Genomic DNA, 25,512 nt, shown 5'->3' with positions numbered 1-25,512 from the left:
ATAAAGCTCACTAGTGGGGGTGAATTTCTCCTTGATTGCAACTCGGACAAAGTTTAAGATATGAAGCTTTAGAGGTGCATTGAAGTCCAGAAAATCATGAGGGAGAACAAACTCTTGAGGGGGGTTAGGTGGCTTTGTACTGATGTCAATCATTACTTGATCCACAATCTCATGTTCTGGTGCTGTTACTGGTTCGACAATTGGATGGTGTGCTTGTTGTGTTGACTCATGTGGTTCATCCTGTTGTTGCACTGGTGGTATCACTTTTTTTTTCCTCAACTGATCCATGAAGAACAAATTTTTGACGCATGTGAAAAGGCTTGGATGGTGCATAAATTTTCATCACGATTAAGGATGCTATCTTATTGTGCTAGCCAACCTCGACCTAATTTAATGATGTGTTGAGGAGGGTCAAACACTTCACAAAAAGCACCATCATAATAATGAGATACAGAGAATTCGACGAATATATCATCCTCTGATTAAAAGATGATCTGATTGGTCTTTGACAACATATCCACCACAGATTTGGAGACAAAATTGTCGTGTTCCCTTCTCATCAATCAGTAAATGAGCAACCTTTCCATTGGGTAAGCGAACTCTGAAATTGAATACAAAAGATTCCATGTCTAAATTTGTAATGGAAAGTACTCTAGGCCACTATGGAGAGAGAACACTTAAAGTAAAGGTTTAATGGCCAAACAATAATAAATGGAAGTGTAACACAAGGTGGCAGAATCGTAATTAAAGTAAAATCCTTAAGTGAGTGGCAATGTCATAATTAGATGGAAAACTAATTAGAAGCACAAGGGAACACAATGTGTGTGTCAAGGGTAAACTGTGAATTGAAAATAAATTTGGGAGAAAAGGAATGTTGTGGGATTGAAAGACTAGTATTGAAAAACAAGAGGAAAAAAAAGATGACTTCGAATATGATGGTAAGAGAGGGGGTAAAATTGAAAATAAGAGATAAAAGGAAAAAGGAAATTAAGGGGAAGGGTACCATAACCGACCGAAGGAAGGAGAATGTCTTCTTCCTCTGCAGAATGAGAGTGACGATGGCTGTGGTCGAAGGCAGCAAAAAGAGTTGCAATCCAACCTACAATCCTGCAATAGAGGAGGGAAGCAACTCCAAAGGGGCTAGGAGACTCGCGGAGAGGCTTTGAACCAATTTTTATTTTTTCTCTTCTCAGTCTCCTTTCTTCTTTTTCTTCTGTTATTTTTTGTTTTGGTTTATTGACTAGTGGTGACACACTAGGACTGGGAGGGTGGTTCGATCGAAGGGAGTCGGGAGAAGGAGGCATTGAGATGGGGTTGAGTTTCTTCATTTATTTATTTATTTATTTTTTGCTGAAACCCTTGAAGAGAGGGAGGGGTTTCGATCACGGGGAAAGGGGGTTATGTGGGAACCGAAGAGAGCTTAGATTCAGGTCTACGGTGAAAGATTTATTTTTATTTTATTTTATTTTTTAATCTCGGACTTTTGGGTAGAAGCAAGGAAAAGACTAGGGAGAAAAAGAGAGATGGATGGGGAAAGAATGGGATTTTTCAGCTCTAATACCAAGTTGATGGAGGACGGTTGGGGTAGGGAAGAATCCATGAGATGACTCGGAGTTGTAGGGGAGGGAGAGAGGATTCACTCAAAAGAAAGAGGAGGGGGGAGGGGAAGAGGATTGTACACACACTAGCCCGTAGGCTCTTCACCAAAAACCAATCTCAGTTCATTCTTTCAATCTGATATCTAATTGTCCGGTTACATTTATTTAAAAAGAAAAAGAAATCCAATGTTAAAAGGAAACCTACTCTACTTTGGAAACTCAAATTTATTGGGAACTAAATCCTAATAGCTATCTCCTACTTAAGCTATTAAAAATGAAAGATTGCATGTATTACAATTCCAGAATCCTGCAATCAAACCAAGAAAAGAAGAAAACAGAAGAGAGAAGAGAGGACAGAGGCGAGAGCACAAATCAGTCCCAAAAGAGGGGAACTAACCTGCGGCTCTGACCAGGATGGTCTGTCGCAGGTCTGTCCGTTTGATATATAAGTTCTAATATTTAGGCAGGGACATGAATACCTCTGTACCCTGTGCTTATGAACCTTAATACATAATAGAACACGATAAGACTAAAATACCCTTACTCCTAAAACTCAATACTCCCCCTCAAGTTGGAGCATATACATCACCCATGCTCAGCTTGGTGCAACAACTGCAAAAACTAGGAGCAAATAGAGACTTAGTAAACATGTATACGAACGGATCTGAGGAAGGAACAAAAGCAGTCCCGACTAACTTCTTCAGAACAGCATCACGAACAAAGTGGCAATTCACTTCAATATGTTTGGTCCTCTTGTGGAAGACAGGGTTACTAGTAATATACACAGCTGCTTGGTTGTCACAGTACATATTCATAGGTTTATTTTCGGGAAAACCCAACTCCAAAAGTAATGACTGTAACCACATCAACTCAGCGGTGGTGTGAGCCATAGCTATATATTCTTCTTCAGCACTAGACTGGGCAATGGTGGTCTGCTTCTTACTTCTCCATGTAACCAAATTACTTCCAATAAAGGTACAATAGTCTGTATTGGACCTATGATCACTAGCAGAGCCAGTCCAATCAGCATTGGAGTAGCCAACCAGATCCATATGTCGATTAGGACGATGGATCAGCCCTTTACCAGGAGCGCCTTTAAATACCGAAGAACGCTAATAGCCGCATCCTTATGTGCTTTCTGAGGAGACTGCATGAACTGATTAAGAACTTCAACAACATAAGAAATGTCAGGTTGTGTGATCATGAGATATATCAACTTGCCAACTAAACTCCTGTACTAATGCACATCCTGGAGAAGATCACCATTACTAACACCAAACTTTTGGTGAGGATCCATAGGGATATCTACAGGCCTGGATGCAAGCATACCAATATTAGATAGAAGATCCAACACATACTTCCTTTGAGATAAACTGATCCCCTTCTTGCATCTAACCACTTTAATCCCGAGAAATTAGTGAAGTTGACCAAGTCTTTGGTTTGAAAGTGCTATTGTTAGTAGTTCTTAACTTTAGAAATCTTGCCTCATCATTACCGGTGAGGATAATATCATCCACATAAACCTTTGAGACATCCAATTTATTACCTCTGCGACGAACAAAGACAGAGTGATCAGAATAACATTAAAAAACCCACAAGTTACCACAGTACTAAATTTGTCAAACCATGCCCGAGGGGACTGTTTAAGTCCACAGATAGCCTTGTGTAAACGGCACAGTTGATCTCTATTCTCTCCCTGAGTAACATACGCAGGAGGTTGCTCTATATACACTTTGTCCTACAAATTACCATATAAAAATGCATTCTTGATGTCCAACTGAAACAATGGCCAATCATAGTTAACATAAAGAGAAATAAGGGGATGAACAGAGTTCAACCTAACGACAGAAGAGAATGTCTCAAAATAGTCAACCCATATGTTTGAGTATACCCCTTGGCAGCCAGACGGGTTTTCAACCGTTCAACAGAGCCCTCAGAATGATACTTAATAGTGTAAACCCAGCGACACTTCACCAAATCTACCAAGCTCCAGGTGGCATAGTTCAAGAGAGCATTCATTTCTACATCCATTGCAGAATTCCATCCAGGGATACGCAAAACGTCAACATGAGATTTAGGAATGGTATGAGTAGAAAGAGACAATGCAAGACCATAGATAGTCAATGGAAGAAGAGACAAGGAAACAAATTTATCAATGGGATACACAACCATAGATTTTTTAGTGCAAGTGCGTGTACCTTTACGATGAGCAATTGGTAAGTCATCAGGAACAAGAGGGATAGGAGCTTCACCAGAGGAGGGCGACAGTGGAGGGAGCGAAGCACCTAGAATAGTGGTATCGACATTGGGTTGTCCGAGCTTCTTCTGGCGTTGGTATACCTATAGAGGAGGTGTCATGCTGGCACTAGGGACATCAGGGAATGGAATGAAAGTAGGGATATGAGGTGGAGCTGAAGAAGTCCATTCAGTCTCAGGCTGGGATGCCTGAGAAGAAGAAAATGGTGTACCTTAAAAAAAGGACATATCAACACTAACAAAATTTCGGTGAGTGACTAGGTTATAACACTTGTATGGTTTCTGAGTACGGGAATGACCCAAAAAGATGCATTTAGTGGACCTAGGCGACAACTTATCTGACAGAGCATGCAAATTGTGAACAAAACAAACAACCAAAAACACGAGGAGGAACTGAAAAACTTGGCAAGTTAGGAAAATCAATAGAAAATAGAGACCGATCGGGAAGAGCCGAGGATGGCATGCGATTAATTAAATGACAGATAGTTAAAACCCCATCACACCAAAAAATTTTCTGAACATGCGTGTGTAACATAATTTCCCATGCTACCTTAAGGAGATGCCGATTTTTGGCTCAGCCACCGATTTTGCTAAGGGGTATAAGAGCAGCTTGTTTGGTGCATCATCTCACGGGCAACACAAAAATCAGAAATCTCATTTTGGACATACTCTAAAGCATTGTCAGAACGCAGAATCTTAATTAAAATGCCAAATTGAGTTTTTATTTCTTTATAGAAAGTCTAATACACAGATTAAAATTCAGATTGATCCTTTAACAGGTATAACCATGTAAGGTGAGAGTGGTCATCCACAAAAGTCACAAAATATCGAAATCCGAACCTATTGCTGACTCTATAATGACCCCAAACATCTGAATGAACTAACAAAAATAAAGACGGACTCCGAGTAGCAGAGTGAGATGGAAAAGACACTCGGTGATGCTTTCCCAACTCACAAGCTTCACACTCTAACTTTAGAATAGACTTAAAACTAGGAAATACAAGTTTCAACCTAGACAAGGACAAATGACCTAAACGACAGTGCCATTGGAATGGAGTCACATCCCCAACGGCTGTAGCAACAGCAGAAGAAGCAGGAGTGCCACAGTAGAGATAATATAAACCATCTTTTCACGCCCTTCACCATTTGTCTTCCTCGTGTGAAGATCCTAAAAAACGCTGTAAGAAGGGAAGAAAGTTAGTGAGCAATTTAATAATCTGGTTAACTGACTCACTGAGAGGAGACTTAATGGAAATTGGGGAACATGTAACATAGAGGATAAGTTAAGTGAAGATGTAGGTGAGATAGTACTATGACCTAAAATAGGGAGTGAAGCACCATTTGCAATAATAACAGATGTAGAGGTGATACTAGGAGAAAATGACTTAAACGGGGATGACTTACCGGTCATATGAGCAGAGGCCCTTAAATCAATAATCTAGGGAGTAAAAGTAGTGATAAAAAGGGCTGATGTACTTGCTTGGGCCAAGATAGCAGCGGATGTAGATGCACCATTGGATGTATTAGAGGATGCGTCAAGAGTCTACAAGCGCTTTAATAATTGATTGATATCATCACGTAGACTGGTAGAAGAATCTCCTGAAGAATTTCTTGTTTTAGTATCATTGGGAGACACAATGTCAGTACCATCATTTGACACCGCATGATTGGCTAACTGGGTTGCCCACTCTGGCTTGCCATGCTTTGCCCAACAATTCTCTATAGTATGGTTGGACTACCCACAATAAGAGCACTGGCGAGAAGACCGATTAGATTGCTGTCCGCGATTAGATTGCTGTCCATTTGAACCCCGACCAGAAGACAAATGGCCTCCCCCATGACCTCGACCACATTCACGGTTAACAAGGAAGCAAGGAAGGCTGAATTGTCTTTGGTGGACTGATCAGGTTTTGTAGAAGATGTGATACACTGAAGTCTTGAGTAAGTATCATTCAATGTAGGGACAGTATCGCCAGCAAGTAAGTGACCCTTCATTGCCTTCAAGTCATTATTTAAGCTAGCTAGGAATTTGGAAACAAAGAATTCATTACGCTGAGCTTTTAACTTGTCAATAACTGTAGTGAAGGGTTAGAAGACATTGAGTACTTCAACCATTCCCCTGAAAGCACTATATTATTCTGGTAGAGACTTGTCAGATTGACGAAATTGGAACAACTTCTCGTAGATATCATACATATGGGTTATATTCTTCTCATGGGAATATGTTTCCTTCAAATCATCCCATACTCCTCTCGCAGTAGTGTGAACATGACATTGGCAGCGACATCTTGTTCTATTCTATTCCACAACCAGATCAAAATTAATGCATTTTCCTTCATCCATTCATGATATCCCTTATTAGACGAAGGAGGAGGATCAATAGTAGTATATTGAAGTTTATCTTTGGCCATAAGATAAACCTTCATAGACTGAGCCCAAAGTAGGTAATTCGACCTTCCTTTGAGCTTGATAGAGGTAATCTGGACATTCACATTGTCCAAAGAAGATGTAGTAGTGGCAGGGGTAGTGGTTTTGGTCTCAGCCATGAGGAACAAAAAAAAGTAGAATGGATAGGGTTGCAGATGTAGAAGCAAATAATAAATTACCTATATGTAGATCTCTATAGTACCATAGAATGGATGATTCTAGTATAGAACAATATTATCAAGACTTGATCCCACCATTGTCATATCCAAAAAATAGTTACCAAAGCCACAAGGACAAAAATCGATTAAGTATGGAAAACCCTGCTAAAAATCGGTTAAGGAAGAAAAACCCTACTAAAAATCGATTAGGGCAGAATAATGGTGGCATCGATCCAAGATCTTCAACTTCAGTTCAGTGGCGTCATATCACGATCCAAAAACATTCACTCCATGTGATTTAATACATAGTATATCTAGCAGTAGTTGGCTGCACACCAGAAAGGTTCAGCGGAAGAAAGAAATCAGCAGAGAGGAATTTATGAACTCTAGGTGAACTCTAGGTTTGATCACAGAGGCTTTGGTACCATGTTACAATTCCAGAATCCTGCAATCAAACCAAGAAAAGAAGGAAGGGAGAAAAAGAAAAGAAGAAGACAGAAGAGAGAAGGGAGGAGAGAGGAGAGAGGAGAGAGGCGAGAGCACAAATCAGTCCCAAAAGAGGTGAACTAACCTACGGCTCTGACCAGGATGATCTGCCGCAGGTCGGTCCCTTTGATTTATATAAGTTCCGTTGTTTAGGCAGGGATAGGAAATACCTCTGTACCCTGCGCTGATCAACCCTAATACATAATATAACATGATAGGACTAAAATACCCTTACTCCTAAAACTCAACAGCATGTAAATTGAAATAAAATCCCAAACAATCCTACTAGCCAAAGACCTAATTGGATCCGGTTCATCTCTATCTGGATACCCAAATGGGTTTTGATTGGTTCAAGGCTGTGCACCTGCATCAAAAATCTTGCTAGTTTATTTTCTTATGTTTTAATTAAGAAAAGAAGTATGAGATTTTATGTTTTGTCTTATTGTGGTATATTGTGTATTTAGGTGCAATGAAAATTTACATAATGCTCAGAATGCAGCCAATGCAGTCATTTTTTTGGAATGGCTTTCTATTTTCTTAATTTCTGATTGATTTGCTTTGCATTCTTATGTTCAGGCTAAAGGCTATCGTGTTGGTCCAGTTTATGATGATGTCTTGGCAATGGCTTGGTTTTTCTTGGAGCTAATTGTAAAGTCCATGGCTCTAGAGCAGGCCAGGCTTTCCTATCATACTCTTCCTTTAGGTAGCTGCAAATTTGTGGAATTTTTTCCCCTGATACTTCTTAGAATTTTATATGGCTGCTAGTTGTTTAAAGCATGTCATTTAAATTTTGAGCTTTAATTATTGGTCAACAAAGACAATACCTCAAACCTATATCTACAAAGTTCAATCATTTGGATTTCACTGACATAACTACATTTAGTCTCTATTTTCTGAAAATATAAATGATACTTTTTTTGGGTGAATAATAAATTCATTACCAAGAGGAAGGGGAAAGAAATATACAAGGTCCCAAAGGGAGAGGAAAATAAAAATAGAGCAAAAGCTAATAGCCCACTAAGGAGAAGGGGGAGGGGGCAAAATAGTGGAGGGGAGACCCTAGGACACAACAATGAGCTTGTTCCTTGGGGAATTCCTTACAGAGCAAGGAGGGATCGAAGCAATTTTCGAACTAACATTAAAAAAGATGGCCTTCCAAATTTTATCAAATGACCGAGAGTTGGAGGTTCATATATGGAGATTGTGTTCAATCTAGATGTGACTGATGGAGGCACCGAAGGCGAGCTTCCCAGCTATGTCGCAAATAGAGTTACCTGCAAAAGTCCTATCGATCCAGATCCACTCCCTCCGAAGAGGGAGAAGTCTTTTTCTCATTGGCTAGCAGCTATTGAGAACTTTCTTCTATACCCTAGAAGGGATGGGGCACCTGAAGAAGAGATTATCAGCATCTTCCTCTCCATTCCAACTAAGATAGCAAGTAGGGGGGACATTAATACGATGGTACACGAGGAAGGCCTAGGTGGGAATGACGTTGGAAAGACCTCTCCAAATGGTGAAGCTGTGACGGAGAATGTGATCGCTGAACCAAACAATCGTATGCCAAGGGGAAAAGGGCCGTGTTGGTGGGCCAGATCCCAAGCAAATTGGTAGGAGAAGCTATGAGAGGGGGAGGGAGTTCGGACATCATTATACCTCCTGGAAGTGGAGGGGGACGGGAGGGATGACCAAATGATGGAGAGGGTGGGAGAGGCTGGGGGGACCAGGAGCCATTGGAGATGAATGTAATCCATAATAGCATCTCTAGGCAAACCAGAGTAGTTAACTGATTTGACACCCACAATAGAATAGAGAACTTCAGAGGGATGCCAATTGTCTAACCAAAGGGAAGTGGAAGAACCATCGCTAATGGAAGAAGAATGGCCTTAAGAGCTGTGGGTTTAGCAGTAAGAATCTAATGCTAGACCCAGGAAAAATTAGAGGCAGGGGACACAATGTAGAGGGAATCATTCCTAAGGAGGTAGGAGTAGACCCAAGACTCCCAAATGCTGGTTTGCTTGGAAACAAGTTTCTAAATGAGCTTAACGATGTCAGAGTAGTTAGCATGTTCAAGCCTTCAGAGATCTAAACCCCCTTCCTTATAAGGATGGCTAATGGAAGACCATCGGATGGGATGGATGAATCTAGAAGACTCAACACCTTGCCAAAGGAAGGTGCACATTGGGGATTCCACCTCTTTAATGGTGGCTCCAAGGAGCTTAAAGATGCTAGACCAATAGATGTAACAAGATTGAAGCACCAATCTGATGAGCTCAAGGTGACCAATGTAGGAAAGGAGCTTGCCTTTCCAGAGTTGGAGCCTTTTCTAGATGTGGTCCAACATAGGGGAACATAAGGGGCAAGCCAAGGTATTTTATAGGAAGCAAACCCAGGAGAAACATGTTCGCTTATGGGGGTGAGCTTGGAGGCTTTAGAGGCCCCAACCAGGAAAAGGAAGGATTTGAGGAGGTTAATACAGAGGTCGGAAAGGGATTCAAATTGATGGAGGAAGGACATGATGGTCAAGGTGGAGAGGGAATCGAATTTGGAGAAGATCATTAGATCGTCCGCGAAGGCAAGGTGGGTGAGCTTGAGGACTCACCACTTGGGATGGGAGAAATGAGATGCTGGTCGGTAGAAGATGAATGGATCTAGAGAGGACCTTGAGGGCGAGGGAGAAGAGGAAAGGAGAGAGGGGGCATCCTTTCCTACATTAGTAAAGATCAAAACCTATGATGAGGTCTTTTCCAGGAAAATGGGTTCCTAAAACTGTATGGGTAAAAGACAAAGTAGGGAAGAGTTGGATTTTTATAGGATGTTTGGACACGAGGTTGATATGGAAGGTTTCACCATTGGCTGCTAAAAATGGGAGAGGAGGTTCTTGGGACTTCCAAAGATGGTTAGGAAGAACTTTTGGAGCCATGATGGTGGTAGCCGCACCTGTGTCTAAAAAGGCTATAACCTTAATGGGTTTGGCATTCAGATTTGGAGCATGTCCCCTTTTATTTTCCTTTCTTTCCCGTGGCTTCACCGTCGCATTCTTCTTCTCTTTTCTCTTCCCCTTGACGATCTACTTCTTCCCGATCTTCTTCTTCTTCCCTAGACTACCTTTATGAATTATCATATGTTCCCGACGATCAGGTTATTCCTTCTACCCCTTCTCTTTTTAATCCTTACACTGTTTTCCCAAAGGTTCAGTCTTCTTCCCGATGGACAGCTCTTCTGAAACCGAAGAAGACTCCCCCTCTAAAGGAATTGGTTCAGGCTTCTCACTTTGACCAGTTTTAGATTCTGGCTACGGAAAAGGAACAATTGTTCACCCTTGAAATACCTCTAGACCTGATTCCTCAGTGGACCCAACAAGGTTATACCCACCTCCATTTCAGAGCAATCAAATTTGCTCTCTTTCCATGGACGGAAAGGTCTTCCCGTGGTTTCTCGCATAGTTATCACGGCGTTAAATCGATCCAAGGCGGTGGAGGAGTGGCTAATCGATTTGGCGATGAATCGCTCGTTATGGCGTTGCCATGGAGGTCAAATCGCCCATGTGTCATTTTTTATTTTCCCCATTTTCTAAAGTTATTTAGTATGTTACTTTTTTATTTTTCCTATTTTTTAAAGTTATTTAACATGCTACAATCCTACAATATATACTCTATAACATATAAAACCAACATTAAACAATATCAAATCATCAAAAATCAAAATCGCCCTATCAAAATCACCCTGCATTTTACAAAAAATCGACCGCCTAGTGAATCAGGCATGACTTGGCGTCCATGGCGGTGCCATGCCTACCGCCTATCAGCCAATGTCGACCGCCATTTATGATTCACGTAAATTGTAGCACAACCATGAACTTCTTTTTCAGCCAGGACTCCAAATAGCTGCCTTGGTGCCGCCTTGGCGACGCCTAGGTGACGCCATGACAACTATGATTTCTCGTATAGCCCTTCTTGACAGTCAGTTCTTGCAGTATCAACATGCTGTAATCGCCATTGTTCAGACTACCCTGAATGCAGAAATGGTTTTTTTAACTTTATACCCCAACTTCAATATTCCTCTTTCGGATCCTCATCTTCCCACTACCCTTAAGTTCCAAGTCTAGATTACTGGTGCTCCTCAGATAGCTACAACCCAGGTAGCCACTCTACACTACCAAATGGCCTATCGCCTGCAGAATCATGCTTTTGATCTCCTTACAGGCCATCAAGAGGACGCCTTGTTCATAATTATGGACTCTACACAAGTCCCTTGTTGTACCTATGTCCCTAGACAAATTCCTCGAGACGAACTTCTTCGTCTTCTTCCTTCTTCTTGGGTAACAGCATATGAACAACATGTCTCCAGTTCTCATCAACAAACCCCTGCAGAACCCATTCAGTCTACTGATCCTCAATATATTCGGCACTCCAACGGAGAAGTCGAAATTAGGTTTCCTCCTCCGAGACCTCAATCTATTTCTCCCACTTTTCCAACCTCTTTCGGAATAATCTCTGAAAAGATTCCCATACAATCTTTTGATGCTCACGGTGGCCCTATTTACTATTTTTCAAGATCCAGTTATTGGTCGTAAATATTTTGATTTATGTGACTGTGAATCTTGTCTCCATGACTCAGATGGTGAAGATACTTATTCCACTATGTATCGTTCTTCAAGACGGAAGTCTTCCCAACAGACCTTACGAGCCCGTTATGAGTCAGGAGATTCTACTGTTGGCCCTCTTAGTGATGAATCCAAATACCCTTTTTTTGTCAAGTATAGTGATGATAAGGTCACTCCTCAATCTTCACCTCCTACTTGCAAACCTCCCCCAAAGCCAGATCTACCATGTCCTACTCTTCCTCCATGTTGTATGTATGCACCAGGTTCTTCTTCTTCTTCTCCTCTTAAACAATTCCCTGGTCCTGGTGACTCAGGCCTCGATACTCATGGTGTTCGGCATGTTTGGAAAATTAAGCCTCCAATTCGTCCCACTGGACAACTTTTAGAAATTTTCTCAGCAGAAGCAGCTTTGAATTGGAAAGCAGAGAATGCTGTCATCCGAAATCAATACCTTGAGCGCATTCTTGCTCAGACTCAACAAACTCAAGGCACACTGATGCATCATGATCATCTTCTCCAGTCTTTACGATGAGAAATTGATCAAGTTCATGCGGAACTGGCTGGAATTGCTTCAAATGTGGCAGATACCACTACTGCCTTTGCGCTTATTGGACAAAAGGAAAAGCATCTCAGATATCTTGAAGCTCAACTCCATAGTCTTCAAAGGACACATCCTCCCTCTTCTGCAACAAGTTGACAACAACCCCTTCCTGTCATAGTGCCAAGGTCTTGTTTATAAACAACAACTTCTTCCTTGGTCCCCTGTTTCTAATCTTTTTCTTGCAAGTTTATCTCCTTTTTGAAAATATCAAAGAAAAAATTCTTTCAACATTTTGTGCATATTCTCATACAGATGCCCTCCAAGACACTCCACCTTCTTTCGCCCCATATCCTATGACGGTTTCTTACCAAGCTCCTCCACCTCCGGTACCAAAAAATCCACCTAATCCACCTCAGCCATCTGCTCCTCCTGGTACTGGTACAACTTCTACACAAAATACCCAGTCCATCCATACCATCATCAACCCCTCAGAAAATGTTTTATCTGAGTTCCTTACAAACCTAACCCTATCAAAACCTCTTCCTTCTTTTATGAATGAAGGTCCTAACCCACCTACTCCTCATGTTTCAGAGATGGATGATGACCCTGAAATTCAAAATCCTCCCGATATGCAACATAGGCCTCGTGCACCAGCTCCCCCTTTTACCCCATACCAAAATCAAGACCCAAAACAATTCTTTACCCTGGATGATATTCCTGTCTCAAAATGGGCATCAAGAATTGCAGATTTTCACTCCTAGATAAATGCATAATTACTCCAGGAAGGAGCTACCACCGGGATTGTCTTGTCCAAATTTGTTGCCAGACTTCAAGGAAAACTTAGAGAATGGTATTTAGCTCTTGGTGCTTACCGACAACTTCAAATTGTCCAGCTTACAGAAAGCCAATTTATTACCACTCTCTATCAGGAATTCTTGGGTCCAGTCTCAAATGATCTTTCAAAGGCACATGAAGAATTTCTTCAAATGAAGTGCTGCTCACTTAACAGATCAGATCCTGATAAACATTTCTCCCGAATGACAGATCGGTTTCACAAGATTGGCGGTCTTGATGATGAAAACCTTAAGCAGATCTTTCTTCCAGAACCTCTTGGTGTAGATACTCAACAGTTTCTGAGAACCCAAAATATTTCTTTAGCTTCTTGCTCTATTGGTTCTCTTTACAGTTATGCTCTTACTGGCCTTGACAAACTTTGCAACATCAAAAAAGTTTGGAAGGATTTACAAGATAGATCTAACAAGGTCTCTTACGCCTGTGACACCTCTTATCTCATGATCAAATGCAAAGGTGACAACTCCTGTGATTGTTCCACCAAAAAGCCTTCCCATTGCAAAAAGTTTCCACCCTTCTCTCAACATCGGAAGCACAAAAAGAGGCACTTCCACTTCAAATCTCCAAAGTTTAGGAAAAAAATGGAGATTCCTTCGGAAAAAACAATTCAGAGGAAGGAACAAATCCTCCTCTTGCTATGTTTGTGGAAAAGGACATTTTGCCAAGAATTTCCTCTTCTCTCGGAAAAAAGACAAGGTTAAGCATATGTTGTCTTCTCTTCACCAAGAAGACCTCCATGATGCAGATCTTGAGTCTTTGTACTCTCTTGATGAATCACCCACAGAGCTCTCTCTCTTCGCTATTGATTTCCCAGAAACTGACTCAGACCCAGAGTCTTCTTTCTCCTAGTCCGAGGAATCTGATCCCCTCTACCAAATAATTCCTTTTGCTTCCCTTCCAACAACTCCCTCTGAAAGATCTCCTCCACCTTGCCATGCCATCTCCCTTCCCCATGTGTCAGTCCAGCTTATACCTGAATCATATGCCAAACCCATTAAGGTTATAGCCTTTTTAGATACAGGTGTAGCTACCACCATCATGGCTCCAAAAGTTTTTCCTAACCATCTTTGGAAGTCCCAAGAACCTCCTCTCCCATTTTTAGCAGCCAATGGTGAAACCTTCCATATCAACCTTGTGTCTAGACATCCTATAAAAATCCAACTCTTCCCTACTTTGTCTTTTACCCATACAGTTTTAGGAACCCATTTTCCTGGAAAAGACCTCATCATAGGTTTTGATGTTCTTAGCCAACTTCCCCTTCATTGGACTCCTTAAGGTCTTGTTTATAAACAACTTCTTCCTTGGTCCCCTATTTCTAATTTTTTTCTTGCAGGTTTTATCTCCTTTTGAAAATATCAAAGAAAAAATTCTTTCAACATCTTGTGCATATTCTCATACAGAGTTCCTCACTAAGTGCTCACATCTTCTGTGGTAGAACTCTGACTGCTTCATTACTTTGCCCTTCAAGAAAAATGAAGATGTCAATCCGACAAAAGCCAGCCATCCTGGCATGAATCCAGAACATCTTACATTGGCCGTTCATGAAATCCAACAGCTGCAGTTTCAATGTCTTTTGGAACCAACTCTCTCCCCATGGGCATGTCAAGCATTTTATGTCAACAAGCGGACGGAATAGATTCGTGGAAAAATGAGAGTGGTGATTAATTATTAGCCCTTAAATTTCTTCTTGGCTGATGACAAGTTCCCACTCCCATCTCGTTCGGCCTTACTTCTCCAACTGGTCCATGCAAATATCTTTTCCAAGTTCGATCTCAAAGCAGGATTTTGGCAGCTTGGAATAACTCCAGAAGATCGACCAAAAGCCGCCTTCTGTGTTCCTGGATACCATATGCAATGGACAGTAATGCATTTCGGCTTGAAAACAGCTCCATCAATGTTTCAGAGAGCCATGATGAAAATCTTTGCTCCTATACAAGACCATGCACTTATATATATATATTGATGATATTCTTCTCTTCTCCAGAGATGAGACAGAACTTCTACATCTCCTCCAGCAATTTCATAAAATTGTTCAAGAATATGGTCTTATGCTCTCTCCCACGAAGATGCGAATTGGTGTCCCTTCCATTGATTTCTTTGGGGTATCCATCTCAAAAGGAAAATATGAACTTCAACCTCATATTGCCACATCTCTCCAACATTTTCTTGATGGCCCTCTGACAAAGAATCAAGTCCAAATCTTTCTTGGAATTGTGAACTACATGACAGAATTTCTCCCCCAACAAATCAAGCATTCCTCCCTGCTTCATCAACTTTTGAGAAAGAAAGCTCCTCCTTGGTCTTTAGCTCATACTGCTGCTATCCATGCATTAAAGTAGCTCTCAGAAAATCTCCCTACCCTCCAAATTCCCATCTGATGGTAAAAGAATTTTGCAAATAGATGCAAGTAACACTCACTGGGGTGCGATTCTTCTTAAAGAAAACAATTCAACAAGATTGAGAACTGTTTGTGGTTACAAGAGTGGATCTTTTAAGCCTTCAGAAGCTCATTATCACTCCACTTTCAAAGAAATTATTGCAGTCAGACGAGGCATTGAAAAATTCCAATTCCATCTCATTGGTCATAAGTTTCTTGTTGAACTAGAGATGTTAAGCTTCCCTCGCGTGCTTGAATTCCGACAGAAAGTTCTCCCTCATGCACAACTTCTCCGATGGGCTCAGTGGTTCTCTCAATGGTCGTTTGAAGTAAAACACATCGGAGAAGCTGAATTAGGTAAAGACACTGCTAGTCGAGGCCGATTAAGAACCCCCTTGATCATAGTACCTAACTTCAGAGCAACCCGAGCAAAAAAGGGCACAAAACGGCATCCTTAGCCTGAAAGCCCACCCGCTCAAGGGTCTTTTTCTGACAGTAGGAACCATAAGCAGGGATTACTTGCAAAAGGGCATGGCCTAGACTGTATCTTTAGCTAAAACAGGTTCAATCTGAAGAAGAGTGACGGCCAGAAGAGGAGTTTAGCCGGGGAACGAGAAGACTGGCTCTGTTACCATTTTTACTCAAAGTGTTAGGCAAGCAAACACACACAAGCTTACTTTCATTCATATTCTGAGGCTATTTATAGATCATTACAAATATGCAAACCCTGACACGTCTATGGACACGTATGCTATCAACTTTCACAAAGAACAAGAAGATAAGAAAGTGACATAAAGTGACAAACCACTTATCCTGTCAACTTTCACAAAGAACAAGAAGATAATAAAGTGACAGACCACTTATCCTATCTTTCTCATGTAGACCGACATAGATACCATACAGATACCAATAATTATCAAGACAATACAATACATTTTTCACAAAGAAATAAGATAGGCATCCGAACTATCAAAACGGCTGTCCAGGTAGGTACTGGCAGTGTCAATGAGCCAATCATTATAGGCTTTCAGTAGCTGTTCGATGCGAGGGTCAGGGAGTCTACTTGTTTGATGAAGGTCCCATGCCGTATCCATTCGAAGAAAGAGAGGGGCTGAAACTTGATTTGGAGAGACATTATTTGCAGCACACATAGTGTGTAAAAAGGATCTCCATTCACTTCTGTGCTGGACTCGGGTTGTGAAGAGGTCATATGGTTTGACTTCAAACACTTGGAAATTTGGATTGTAATGGATGTAATGGCAGAGCTATAGGTTTTTAAGGGTCTGGTGAATGAGGAGAGGTCGATGAAAAAGGATGATAATGTAGTTTTTGTTGGGGTATTCTTCAATAGCGTTTGGAAGATAGGAAGAGAAGAGGTTAAACTACTATCTATAGGAGCAAAGAGGCTGAGGAAATTGAGAATTGTAAGGTTGAGACGTGGATGACCTTGGATAGGAAACATCCAACGGGAGGTATACCAGTGGATAGTGGTGAAGGGAAGGCTTAAGGGAATGGTGTAAGCTGAGCAGAGATGCCAAAAGATACATTTGTAGATAAGGGGAAGATCCTGAAGTTCTAGTAGGGTAGTAAAGGTGAACAGGGTGAGAAAAGGGTAGTCTGGGTGGAAAGAACTTCTAGGTAAGGATAATCCTTCTCGTCGAAGAGTGACTTCGAGAAGTTGGATTGCTATGGTTTTACTGTAAGAAATAACCTTTCTTAGGGTTAGATCTTGTAGTATTTCATGTGGGAGGTTTGGTGGGAGAGAGCAACAAAGGTTATAGCAAACTGGTGGGGGTTGAGAAGAAGAGGAGGCTCCCGGGGTTATAGTGAAGAGCAGAGGTATAACTGAAAAGGTTGAAGTAGGTCGGGAGAGGAAATCTGCCCAATCAAAACCTCTTCCTTCTTTTATGAATGAAGGTCCTAACCCACATACTCATGGTTTAGAGATAGATGATGACCCTGAAATTCAAAATCCTCCCAATACCCAACACAGGTCTCCTGCATCAGCTCCCCCTTTTACCCCATACCAAAATCAAGACCCGACGCAAAGGCAGTAGTGGTATCTGTCACATATGAAGCAATTCCAGCCAGTTCCGCATGAACTTGATCAATTTCTCGTCTTAAAGACTGGAGAAGATGATCATGATGCGTCAGTGTGCCTTGAGTTTGTTTCTGAGCAAGAATGCGCTCAAAGTATTGATTTTGGACGACAACATTCTCTGGTTGCCAATTCAAAGCTGCTTCTGCTGGGGAAATTTCTGAAAGTTGTCCAATGGGACGAATTGGAGGCTTAATTTTCCAAACTGACTCAGACCCAGAGTCTTCTTTCTCCGATTTCGAGGAATCTGATCCCTTCTACCAAATAATTCCTTTTGCTTCCCTTCCAACAACTCCCTCTGAAAAATCTCCTCCACCTTGCCATGCCATCTCCCTTCCACATGTGTCAGTCCAACTTATACCTGAATCATATGCCAAACCCATTAAGGTTATAGACACGATGTCTATGGACACGTACGCTATCAACTTTCACAAAGAACAAGAAGATAAGAAAGTGACATAAAGTGACAGATCACTTATCCTATCTTTCTCATGTAGACCGACACATGTAGACCGGCATAGATACCATACAGATACCAAGTTCGATCTCAAAGCAGGATTTTGGTAGCTTGGAATAACTCCAGAAGATAGACCAAAGCTACCTTCTGTGTTCCTGGATACCATATGCAATGGACAGTAATGCCTTTCGGTATTTGGATTCATCACTAAGAGGGCCAACTATAGAATCTCTTGACTCATAAAGGGCTCGTAAGGTCTGTTGGGAAGACTTCCGTCTTGAAGAACGATACCTAGTGGAATAAGTATGTTCATCATCTGAGTCATGGAGACAAGATTCACAGTCACATAAATCAAAATATTTGGGGAAATTTCTGAAAGTTGTCCAGTGGGATGAATTGGAGGCTTAATTTTCCAAACATGCCGAACACCATGAGTATCGGGGCCTGAGTCACCAGGACTAGGGAATTGTTTAAGAGGAGAAGAAGAAGAAGAGCCTGGTGTATACATACAACATGGAGGAAGTAGGAGGTGAAGATTGAGGAGTGACCTTATCATCATTATACTTGACAAGGAAAGGGTATTTGGATTCATCACTAAGAGCTTCACCATACTTGACAAGGAAAGGGTATTTGGATTCCCAACAGCTGCAGTCTCAAGGTCTTTTGGAACCAACTCTCTCCCTATGGGCATGTCAAGCATTTTATGTCAACAAGCGGACGGAACAGATTTGTGGAAAAATGAGAATGGTGATTAATTATCAGCCCTTAAATTTCTTCTTGGCTGATGACAAGTTCCCACTCCCATCTCGTCCGGCCTTACTTCTCCAACTGGCCCATGCAAATATCTTTTCCAAGTTCGATCTCAAAGCAATTTCATGACACAGGATGATGCTGTCAGCAATACTTCTGCCAACGATGAAGGTGGACTGATTATCACTGACAAGGGAGTCAATGGCAAAATGGAGCAGCCTAGGGAGGATTTTGACAATAAATTTATAAAGAAGTTTGCAGAGGGAGATGGGCTTGAAGTCAAACACGGAGGAAACACTCTCTGTTTTGGGAATGAGGCAGAAGAAGGTATAGTTAACCCTTTGAATTTGAGTAGGATTAAAGAAGAAGCTATTGATTGCCTTTTTGAGGTCACAACCACTAATGTCTCATCAGGGGGAGGAGAAACCCATACTAAAAGCATCGGGCTCGGGGACTTTATTGGCTTTGTGGGCGTTATCAATAGCAAGGATGGGGGAAAGAAAGAAAGATTTCTAAAAAGTACAAAAGCAACTTCCAATTTGATGGCTTCAAGGGAGATAAGAAGGGAGCCATATTTGATAGTAAGTGAGGGAATGGAATTGATGTTGGTTTTGGCCTTCGTGGATTTGCGGAATTAAGCAAAGTTGGAATCACCAAGCTCAAGTCATTTAATGCCGGACTTTTGCTTGAGCAAGCTCTCTTTTTGAGGAAGGAGGGAGGGGAGATCAGGGGAGGAAGCTTTCTTTTCATCAACAAGAAGGTTATGGATGTCTATCTACAAATGAGCTTGAATGGAGGCCAGATTATATCAGTGATGCAGGAAGTGATGTTGCCAAAAGAGGAATTCTATTCTTTAAGAGCACTTTTGACATTCTTTAACTTCTTGGAGAAAGCAATTGGGGGGGGGGGAGGAGAAAGCTTGGACTAGCATGTCCGAGGTGCCTCTGATAACGGGGAGGAAATAAGATTGAAGGGATCACATATCGAAGAACTTAAAGGGGCTTGGGACCAAAGGAGATGTAAGGCTAAACGAAAATAGAAGTGGGACCATGATCATATATACCGAGAAGGTTTTTAGTTGGCATAGGTGGCAGAAAAGGAGACGAGTAAAGCTTTGTTGGTCAGAATTGTGTCTAGCGTGCAAGCAGTTCTGCTAGAGCCTCTTCACCTATTATGCTAGGTTAATTTGATTCCAAACCAACACAGGTTTTGCATAATAATGTCCTCAAGGCAGGAGTTAAAGTTTTGTACCAACAAAAGATCAATGGAGGTACTATCCTGCTTTTCATGAGTGAATCTAATGATGTTGAAATCTCCGCCTAACGCAAGGGACGGGAGCCAGCTTGGGAAGCAATGGAGTGGAGGTTAACCCAAAGAAAACGAAAAGACAAGAAAAGATTTGTGGTGCTATTAGGAAAAGATATGGAAAGGTGGATGAATTGAGAGTAAGAGAAGAAAGCAGTAACATGGAGGATAGAGGGGTTCCATAAGACCCAAATGCACCCATTGGGTTATCAGAATACTTGGAAAGGAGAGACCAGTAGGGTGTGATGGAGGAGGCGACACGAAGGGCATTGGCTTTAAGGGCTCTCGTTTCGAGGAGATAACAAAGGACAGTGCGAGACTCTTTGATTTGGGTACAAATGATTGCTAGCTTGGCCAAAGTGTTTAGGCCACGCACGTTCCATATGATCTAGAGGATCATTGAGTTGTGGGAGCAATAAGGGCTCAGAGGGGGTGAGTACAGTACTATCTTTGTTGGAGGAGGCGTGTCTTCTGCGGCGTCTACGATACTCTCTTAGGGTGGGAGAGCGAGAATTGGTGAAGTTTTAGTGAGGCAAGGGGACTCTGTGATGATCTCTTGTGGAATTTGGATGGAGCAAAGGGACTTGATACTCACATTGTCTTTGCTGGAGGAGGCACATCTTCTCCAGCATCTACGGTACTCTCTTAGGGTGCAAGAGCGAAAATTTATGGATCCTTAATGACGCGAGGGGAATCTGTGAAGATCTCTTGTTGAATTTGGATGGAGCAAGGGGACTTAATCAATCGAGCTAGTTTCTAAGCAATGTAAGAGCAATATGGAGGCTCGACGAGGGGATGATGGTGTCTAGATGAAGTAGAGAGGTTAGTTGATGTGTTGAAGAGACCTAAAGCTGAGACAAAGGGATCTGTTGATGCATTGAAGGAACCAGCTGCTGCAACAAGGGGGCTTGCGGTTGAGGTGAATTGATCAGGGGACTGAGCTAATGCTGTAACTTTGAAGTAACGAGGAGTATTCGGTGAATGTGGAGTTGGTGATGACAGCAGTCGGACATACCTAAAAGGTCGTCAGGGAAGTGGTGGTGTTAAGGAGCTATTGTGGGATCAAAGGGGTCACAACATGATGCGAAGTGGTATGGTTGATGTCAAGCAGGGAAGGAGAGCTCGAGAAGAGAGCCGGGTCTTGGACCTGAGCTAGGGAATGGGCGGGAAGGTTGGGTCTACCCCTGAAGGGGGACGTGGTTTGGTCGAAGGATGAGGGAACTGGGTCGGGCCAAGCTTGAATGGGTGTGGGTTAAGTGCCAAGAAGATCGGGGTTGGGTTGGGAGGTTAATTGGGTGGGCTGAGAGGGTATATGGGCCATAAGAGTCGAGTGAGAGTAGGCCAAGAGAGGGGGCGATGGAATAGGTTAAGATGGAGTGATGATGGGTGGGGCCCATATTGGGAGGGACAAGATGTGGGGAGAAAGGTTTTGAAAAAAGGAAGGGGGTCACAAAGGGGGTTGGTTGGAGTAGGGGACACAGGTAAAGTATTGCTCTGCGAGTTCTGGGGTAGAGTAGAAGTCATTGGGTTGAAGGGAGGGATTAGAGGGTGGGGATTTCCAGAGACAATAGCGGAGGTGACGAGGGGGGCCTTCTGGGGATGCATAGGTAGCAGGAAACTATATATTTCTTGGTTTCACCATTTAAGGACCAAGGGATCAAATGGCTTCAAAGCTGTTGTGCCCAACAGTTGAATGAGATGGGATCGTATATCCATTGGAAGAGGAATCTCTCAGCATTGAGTGGTCGCGAGGGAAGTCGAAATTCGAAAAATGATTTTTATGAGCACAATGGCTCCTGCTCCACCTCCACCTCGACCTTCGACCATGGCTAGGATCCTATGAGACAACAGAGAGGATTCAAGGGGGTAAATGGAGCTGTGGGAATGGGGGATGGCTCCTTCTTCAGAGGCTATGGGAACAGTAGGAATATCTTGATCGGCGACAATAGCAAGAGTGTTATGGTCGACTGGAGTTGTCGAAGTGATTTCAATAACTCGAGGAGCTGGAAGGCAAGTCTTCGAGTTGTGTACAACTACACGACAGACAGAGAAATGATGGGGAACCCAGTCGTTGAAGATGGCTTGGTTAAATGTGAAACCTTCATTATCCATAATCGTCACAGAAGAGGCGGGAGGCATCTCGATAGATACTTCAATTTATATTCTTGCAAAGGCTAATCTCTCCTTTTTGGTTCTTTCATTAAAGAAGAGGGGAGTTCCTATCATAGAGCCTATGATGCTCGACCTTTTTGACTCCAAAAATGGAGAGGAAGGTTGGGAAAAGCACCTATAAAAAAAAGGATGCGAAGAGCCACCAAGAGAGGAATTGAACTGAAATCAACTTTGTTGAGCTGTGTATAATGATGCAATTGATGAAGGAAAATAGGTTTCTTTCCGACCTGCCAGGATCCTCCTTCCAACATTCTCAAATTGTTGTGCACGTTGGAAAAGTTGAAGAGGAATCTACCATTGTCGAGAGGGTAGATTTCCATTGAGCCTTGAACTTTCCGTTGCTTATTGAGAGAGGATTTGACTATGGGGAATGGATGCCTACTACATAGGAACTGGCCTACTAATCAGTTGCGCCATTTGAAGTTTTTCGTCTCGAGAAAACCAGTGCGTCAGACGCCTACTTTCTTGTCGCCGATCAGGGGACGGCCTTCTCTGGAGGGGAGGGGGGCAGTACCAAAGAGGGAGTTCCAAGGTTTGGGAGGAGGAAGGGGAGGAGCAGGAGAGGAGGAGAGATGGGGGCTGAGAGGACAGGAAGAGGATGGGGACTGCGAGGAGGAGAGGGAGCTGGTGGTAGAAGCCACCGGAAGGTGGTCGGACATGGGGAGGGAGGGCTCAAGTCATGTTGCTCCTCAAATCCGCTATCTTAAACCGTGGTCATTACTCATCACCATGACAACCTTATCTTAAACCAGTACCTGTGAACAAGAAGTGGAGAAGAAGGAAAGAAGTAGAAGAGGTTTGAATGATACTGAGTTATTTATAATTTGTATTTTGTGGTTATATTATTGATGGTTGTGATTAGTAACACATATTTCATTTCCTGTTGCCATAAACAAAAATATACCATCTGCTTTCAAGGTTTTTCCATCGTAACCGTCCATCTTGCAAAGCTTGAAATAATGATGTTCTCAGCAAAATCCTTGAAAATCTGTCGGAAAATATTATGGAACATTAACCCGTTAAATTGTGGAACCTTGAATCATGAACCATGAAACATCGAACCTTAAGCAAGAAATTTAAACTCAAGTCTAAAATCATGGAACCCGACTTGTGAATGTGGTCTCTACAACTAAATCGCCAAATGTTGGCCTGTTCGGAGAAGGCCTCTCCTCCTTTAGAGAGATTGGGTTTGGATTGATATGACTTTTTCTTGGAGATCCATTTGGGGCACTGCCCTGAAGCTCAACTTTGGGGCTGCTATTAGCCTTATCCGGATGGGGCGTAACCTTCGTAGATGGACCTCAAACTCTCGATCTTTCGATAAGGTTTGGAATGCCATCTACTTTGACGTCTCCTCCAAGCTTGGTTCCCCCCCCCTTAAGTCAGTCTTTGATTCGCCAAGGAACATGCTGCCATCTACCTTGACTTCCCACCCCCTGTGCCCCATAGGGTTGTATTCCTCTCTGTTAGCCTTATGGCATTGTACATCCCTTCCCCCTTTTCTCCCTTGTATTTAATTTAATTATTCACCCAAAAAAAATTTTAATCAAGTCATTGGAGTTATGGAAATCTCCTGACACAGAGAGGGAGAGAGGTAGTGAGAAGCGGAGATGGGAAGATCTCACTGCAGATGGAGCATGGGAGAGCTTCTTCAATGGGCAATCCTCCCTATCCCTGCAGCTCCAGGTTTACAACTCTGGCAGAAACTCCAGCCATGATCTCTCTGCAATGTATCTGGCCTCTCCCATGCTCCATGTCTAGTGAGCATTTAAGATTATTATTATTACTATTATAGTGTTATTTTGCACTTATTTTCTTCACTTATTTTATAAGGAGCACTGAATTTAGCCTTTATATATCTTTTGTGTTTGTTTCAAAGTTTGTCATTCCTCTTTTTTGTGCTTCAGGGGAAGATGTTCCACCATTGCAATTGAAAGAGGGTGTATTCAGATGTATCATGCAGCTGTATGATTGCCTACTTACAGAAGTTCATGAACGCTGCAAAAAGGGGCTAAGCTTGGCAAAACGTTTGAACAGCAGTTTAGCCTTCTTTTGTTATGACCTCTTGTCCATTATCGAGCCTCGCCAAGTTTTTGAGCTGGTATGTTTCTTTTACATGTAAAATGCTTTGATTGTGCATAACTTCTTACAATTGAAAGGAAAGGAGGGATAAAAAGAATGGAGATTCCGTTGGAAGCATTGGATGGGGTGAACAGCTAGAAACCTTGTCTATCTGATATTTTTCAACTACAAAAAATTTGTTGACAGATTAATAGTGCTTGGCCTGACCCTGCATCTGTGATTGTGACGGAATAACTGAGCATCATGTAAAAAATAAATACTAGAAGCTGGAATATCATACCACTGTGATCATGAATGAATTGAAAAGAAAAAAGAGAACTATAATTGTGTTTAGAATGAAAATAATATTTGTATACGAATGCTTAAACTACTTGAACCTACGGTGAGGCTTTTGACACTGTTGTGAACCTCTGGTAAGGTTTCTGAAATCATAGCTGATTTGGATGTCAGATACAGGTTCCCATCATGGACTTGTCAGTTACCATCACTTAATTTAGAAGTTTGATCCTGGCATATTGTTGCTAATTTTATGACTTCAACCATGGAACACTAACGATTTCTCTGTTGAACTTTTTCTTTTCCTTTAGAAATTTAAGCATGAAACTAGGAGTCTAAAAAAGAACAGTGATGCTCAGAACTATGGGGATTTTGTAATTTTTATTGCAATCTGATCATTTCTCTCTTTTCCTGCCCTCCCTACCCCTTTATGACATCCACAACCTGATTTGAATTGCTCTGTACATTGGACTCTTGTGACATGATCAACTAATCATAATATTGACAACAGCAGAATGGTGCATTGAAAGAGGAAATATTTTAACCATATTGGCTTTTATCCTGTTTTCCTTTCAACATTTCCTGATAAGTAAGTACCCCAGAAGAAGCTGATCTCCTTTTAAACACCAAACTTAACTGTTCTCATTTTGTTCTTGCAAAGTGGATTATGGATAGCTACCCATTTTGAAAATTAATTTATTTGATTAATCAACAAAGGGGTTTCTATTCAAAACGTCAACATGTTTCCCTCTTTCCTAAGACATGCACCCTAATCCTAAAAGCTTAAATTAAACTTCCTAGAAAATCTAATGATTTGACATGCAATACCCAAATTGAAAATCCTTGCATGTGTTATGGAGTCCTTATCAGGGAAAACTTTGTAAGTCCTGATCCATTAGCTGCCCTTGCGAAGAGCTCTCTGTAATTTGACTTAGAAATCTTCAAATAAAAGGACTCTAGTATCAATACCCAAATTGAAAAACCTTGCATGTGTTGTAGGCTATGGAGTCCTTCTCTCTTGATGCGAGAAAAACTTTGTAAGACCTGATCCATTAGCTGCCCTAGCAACGAGCT

At 41.9% G+C, this 25,512-nt stretch overlaps 1 protein-coding gene across 1 annotated transcript in view; it reads left to right on the top strand.

Annotated features, from left to right (window-relative positions):
- Positions 1-25,512, top strand: part of LOC122063591 (guanine nucleotide exchange factor SPIKE 1) — a 122,820-nt gene that overhangs the window by 71,981 nt on the left and 25,327 nt on the right. Inside the window, exons 19-20 of the mRNA XM_042627296.1 lie at positions 7,502-7,628; positions 23,988-24,181. Of these exons, the coding sequence (XP_042483230.1) occupies positions 7,502-7,628; positions 23,988-24,181 (321 nt within the window). The remainder of the gene's footprint in view (positions 1-7,501; positions 7,629-23,987; positions 24,182-25,512) is intronic.

Source organism: Macadamia integrifolia, unplaced genomic scaffold, assembly GCF_013358625.1.
Source record: "Macadamia integrifolia cultivar HAES 741 unplaced genomic scaffold, SCU_Mint_v3 scaffold1372, whole genome shotgun sequence".
NCBI lineage: Eukaryota > Viridiplantae > Streptophyta > Magnoliopsida > Proteales > Proteaceae > Macadamia > Macadamia integrifolia.
The sequence above is the reverse complement of the archived record's forward strand: the minus strand, read 5'-3'. Positions and strand labels throughout refer to the sequence as shown.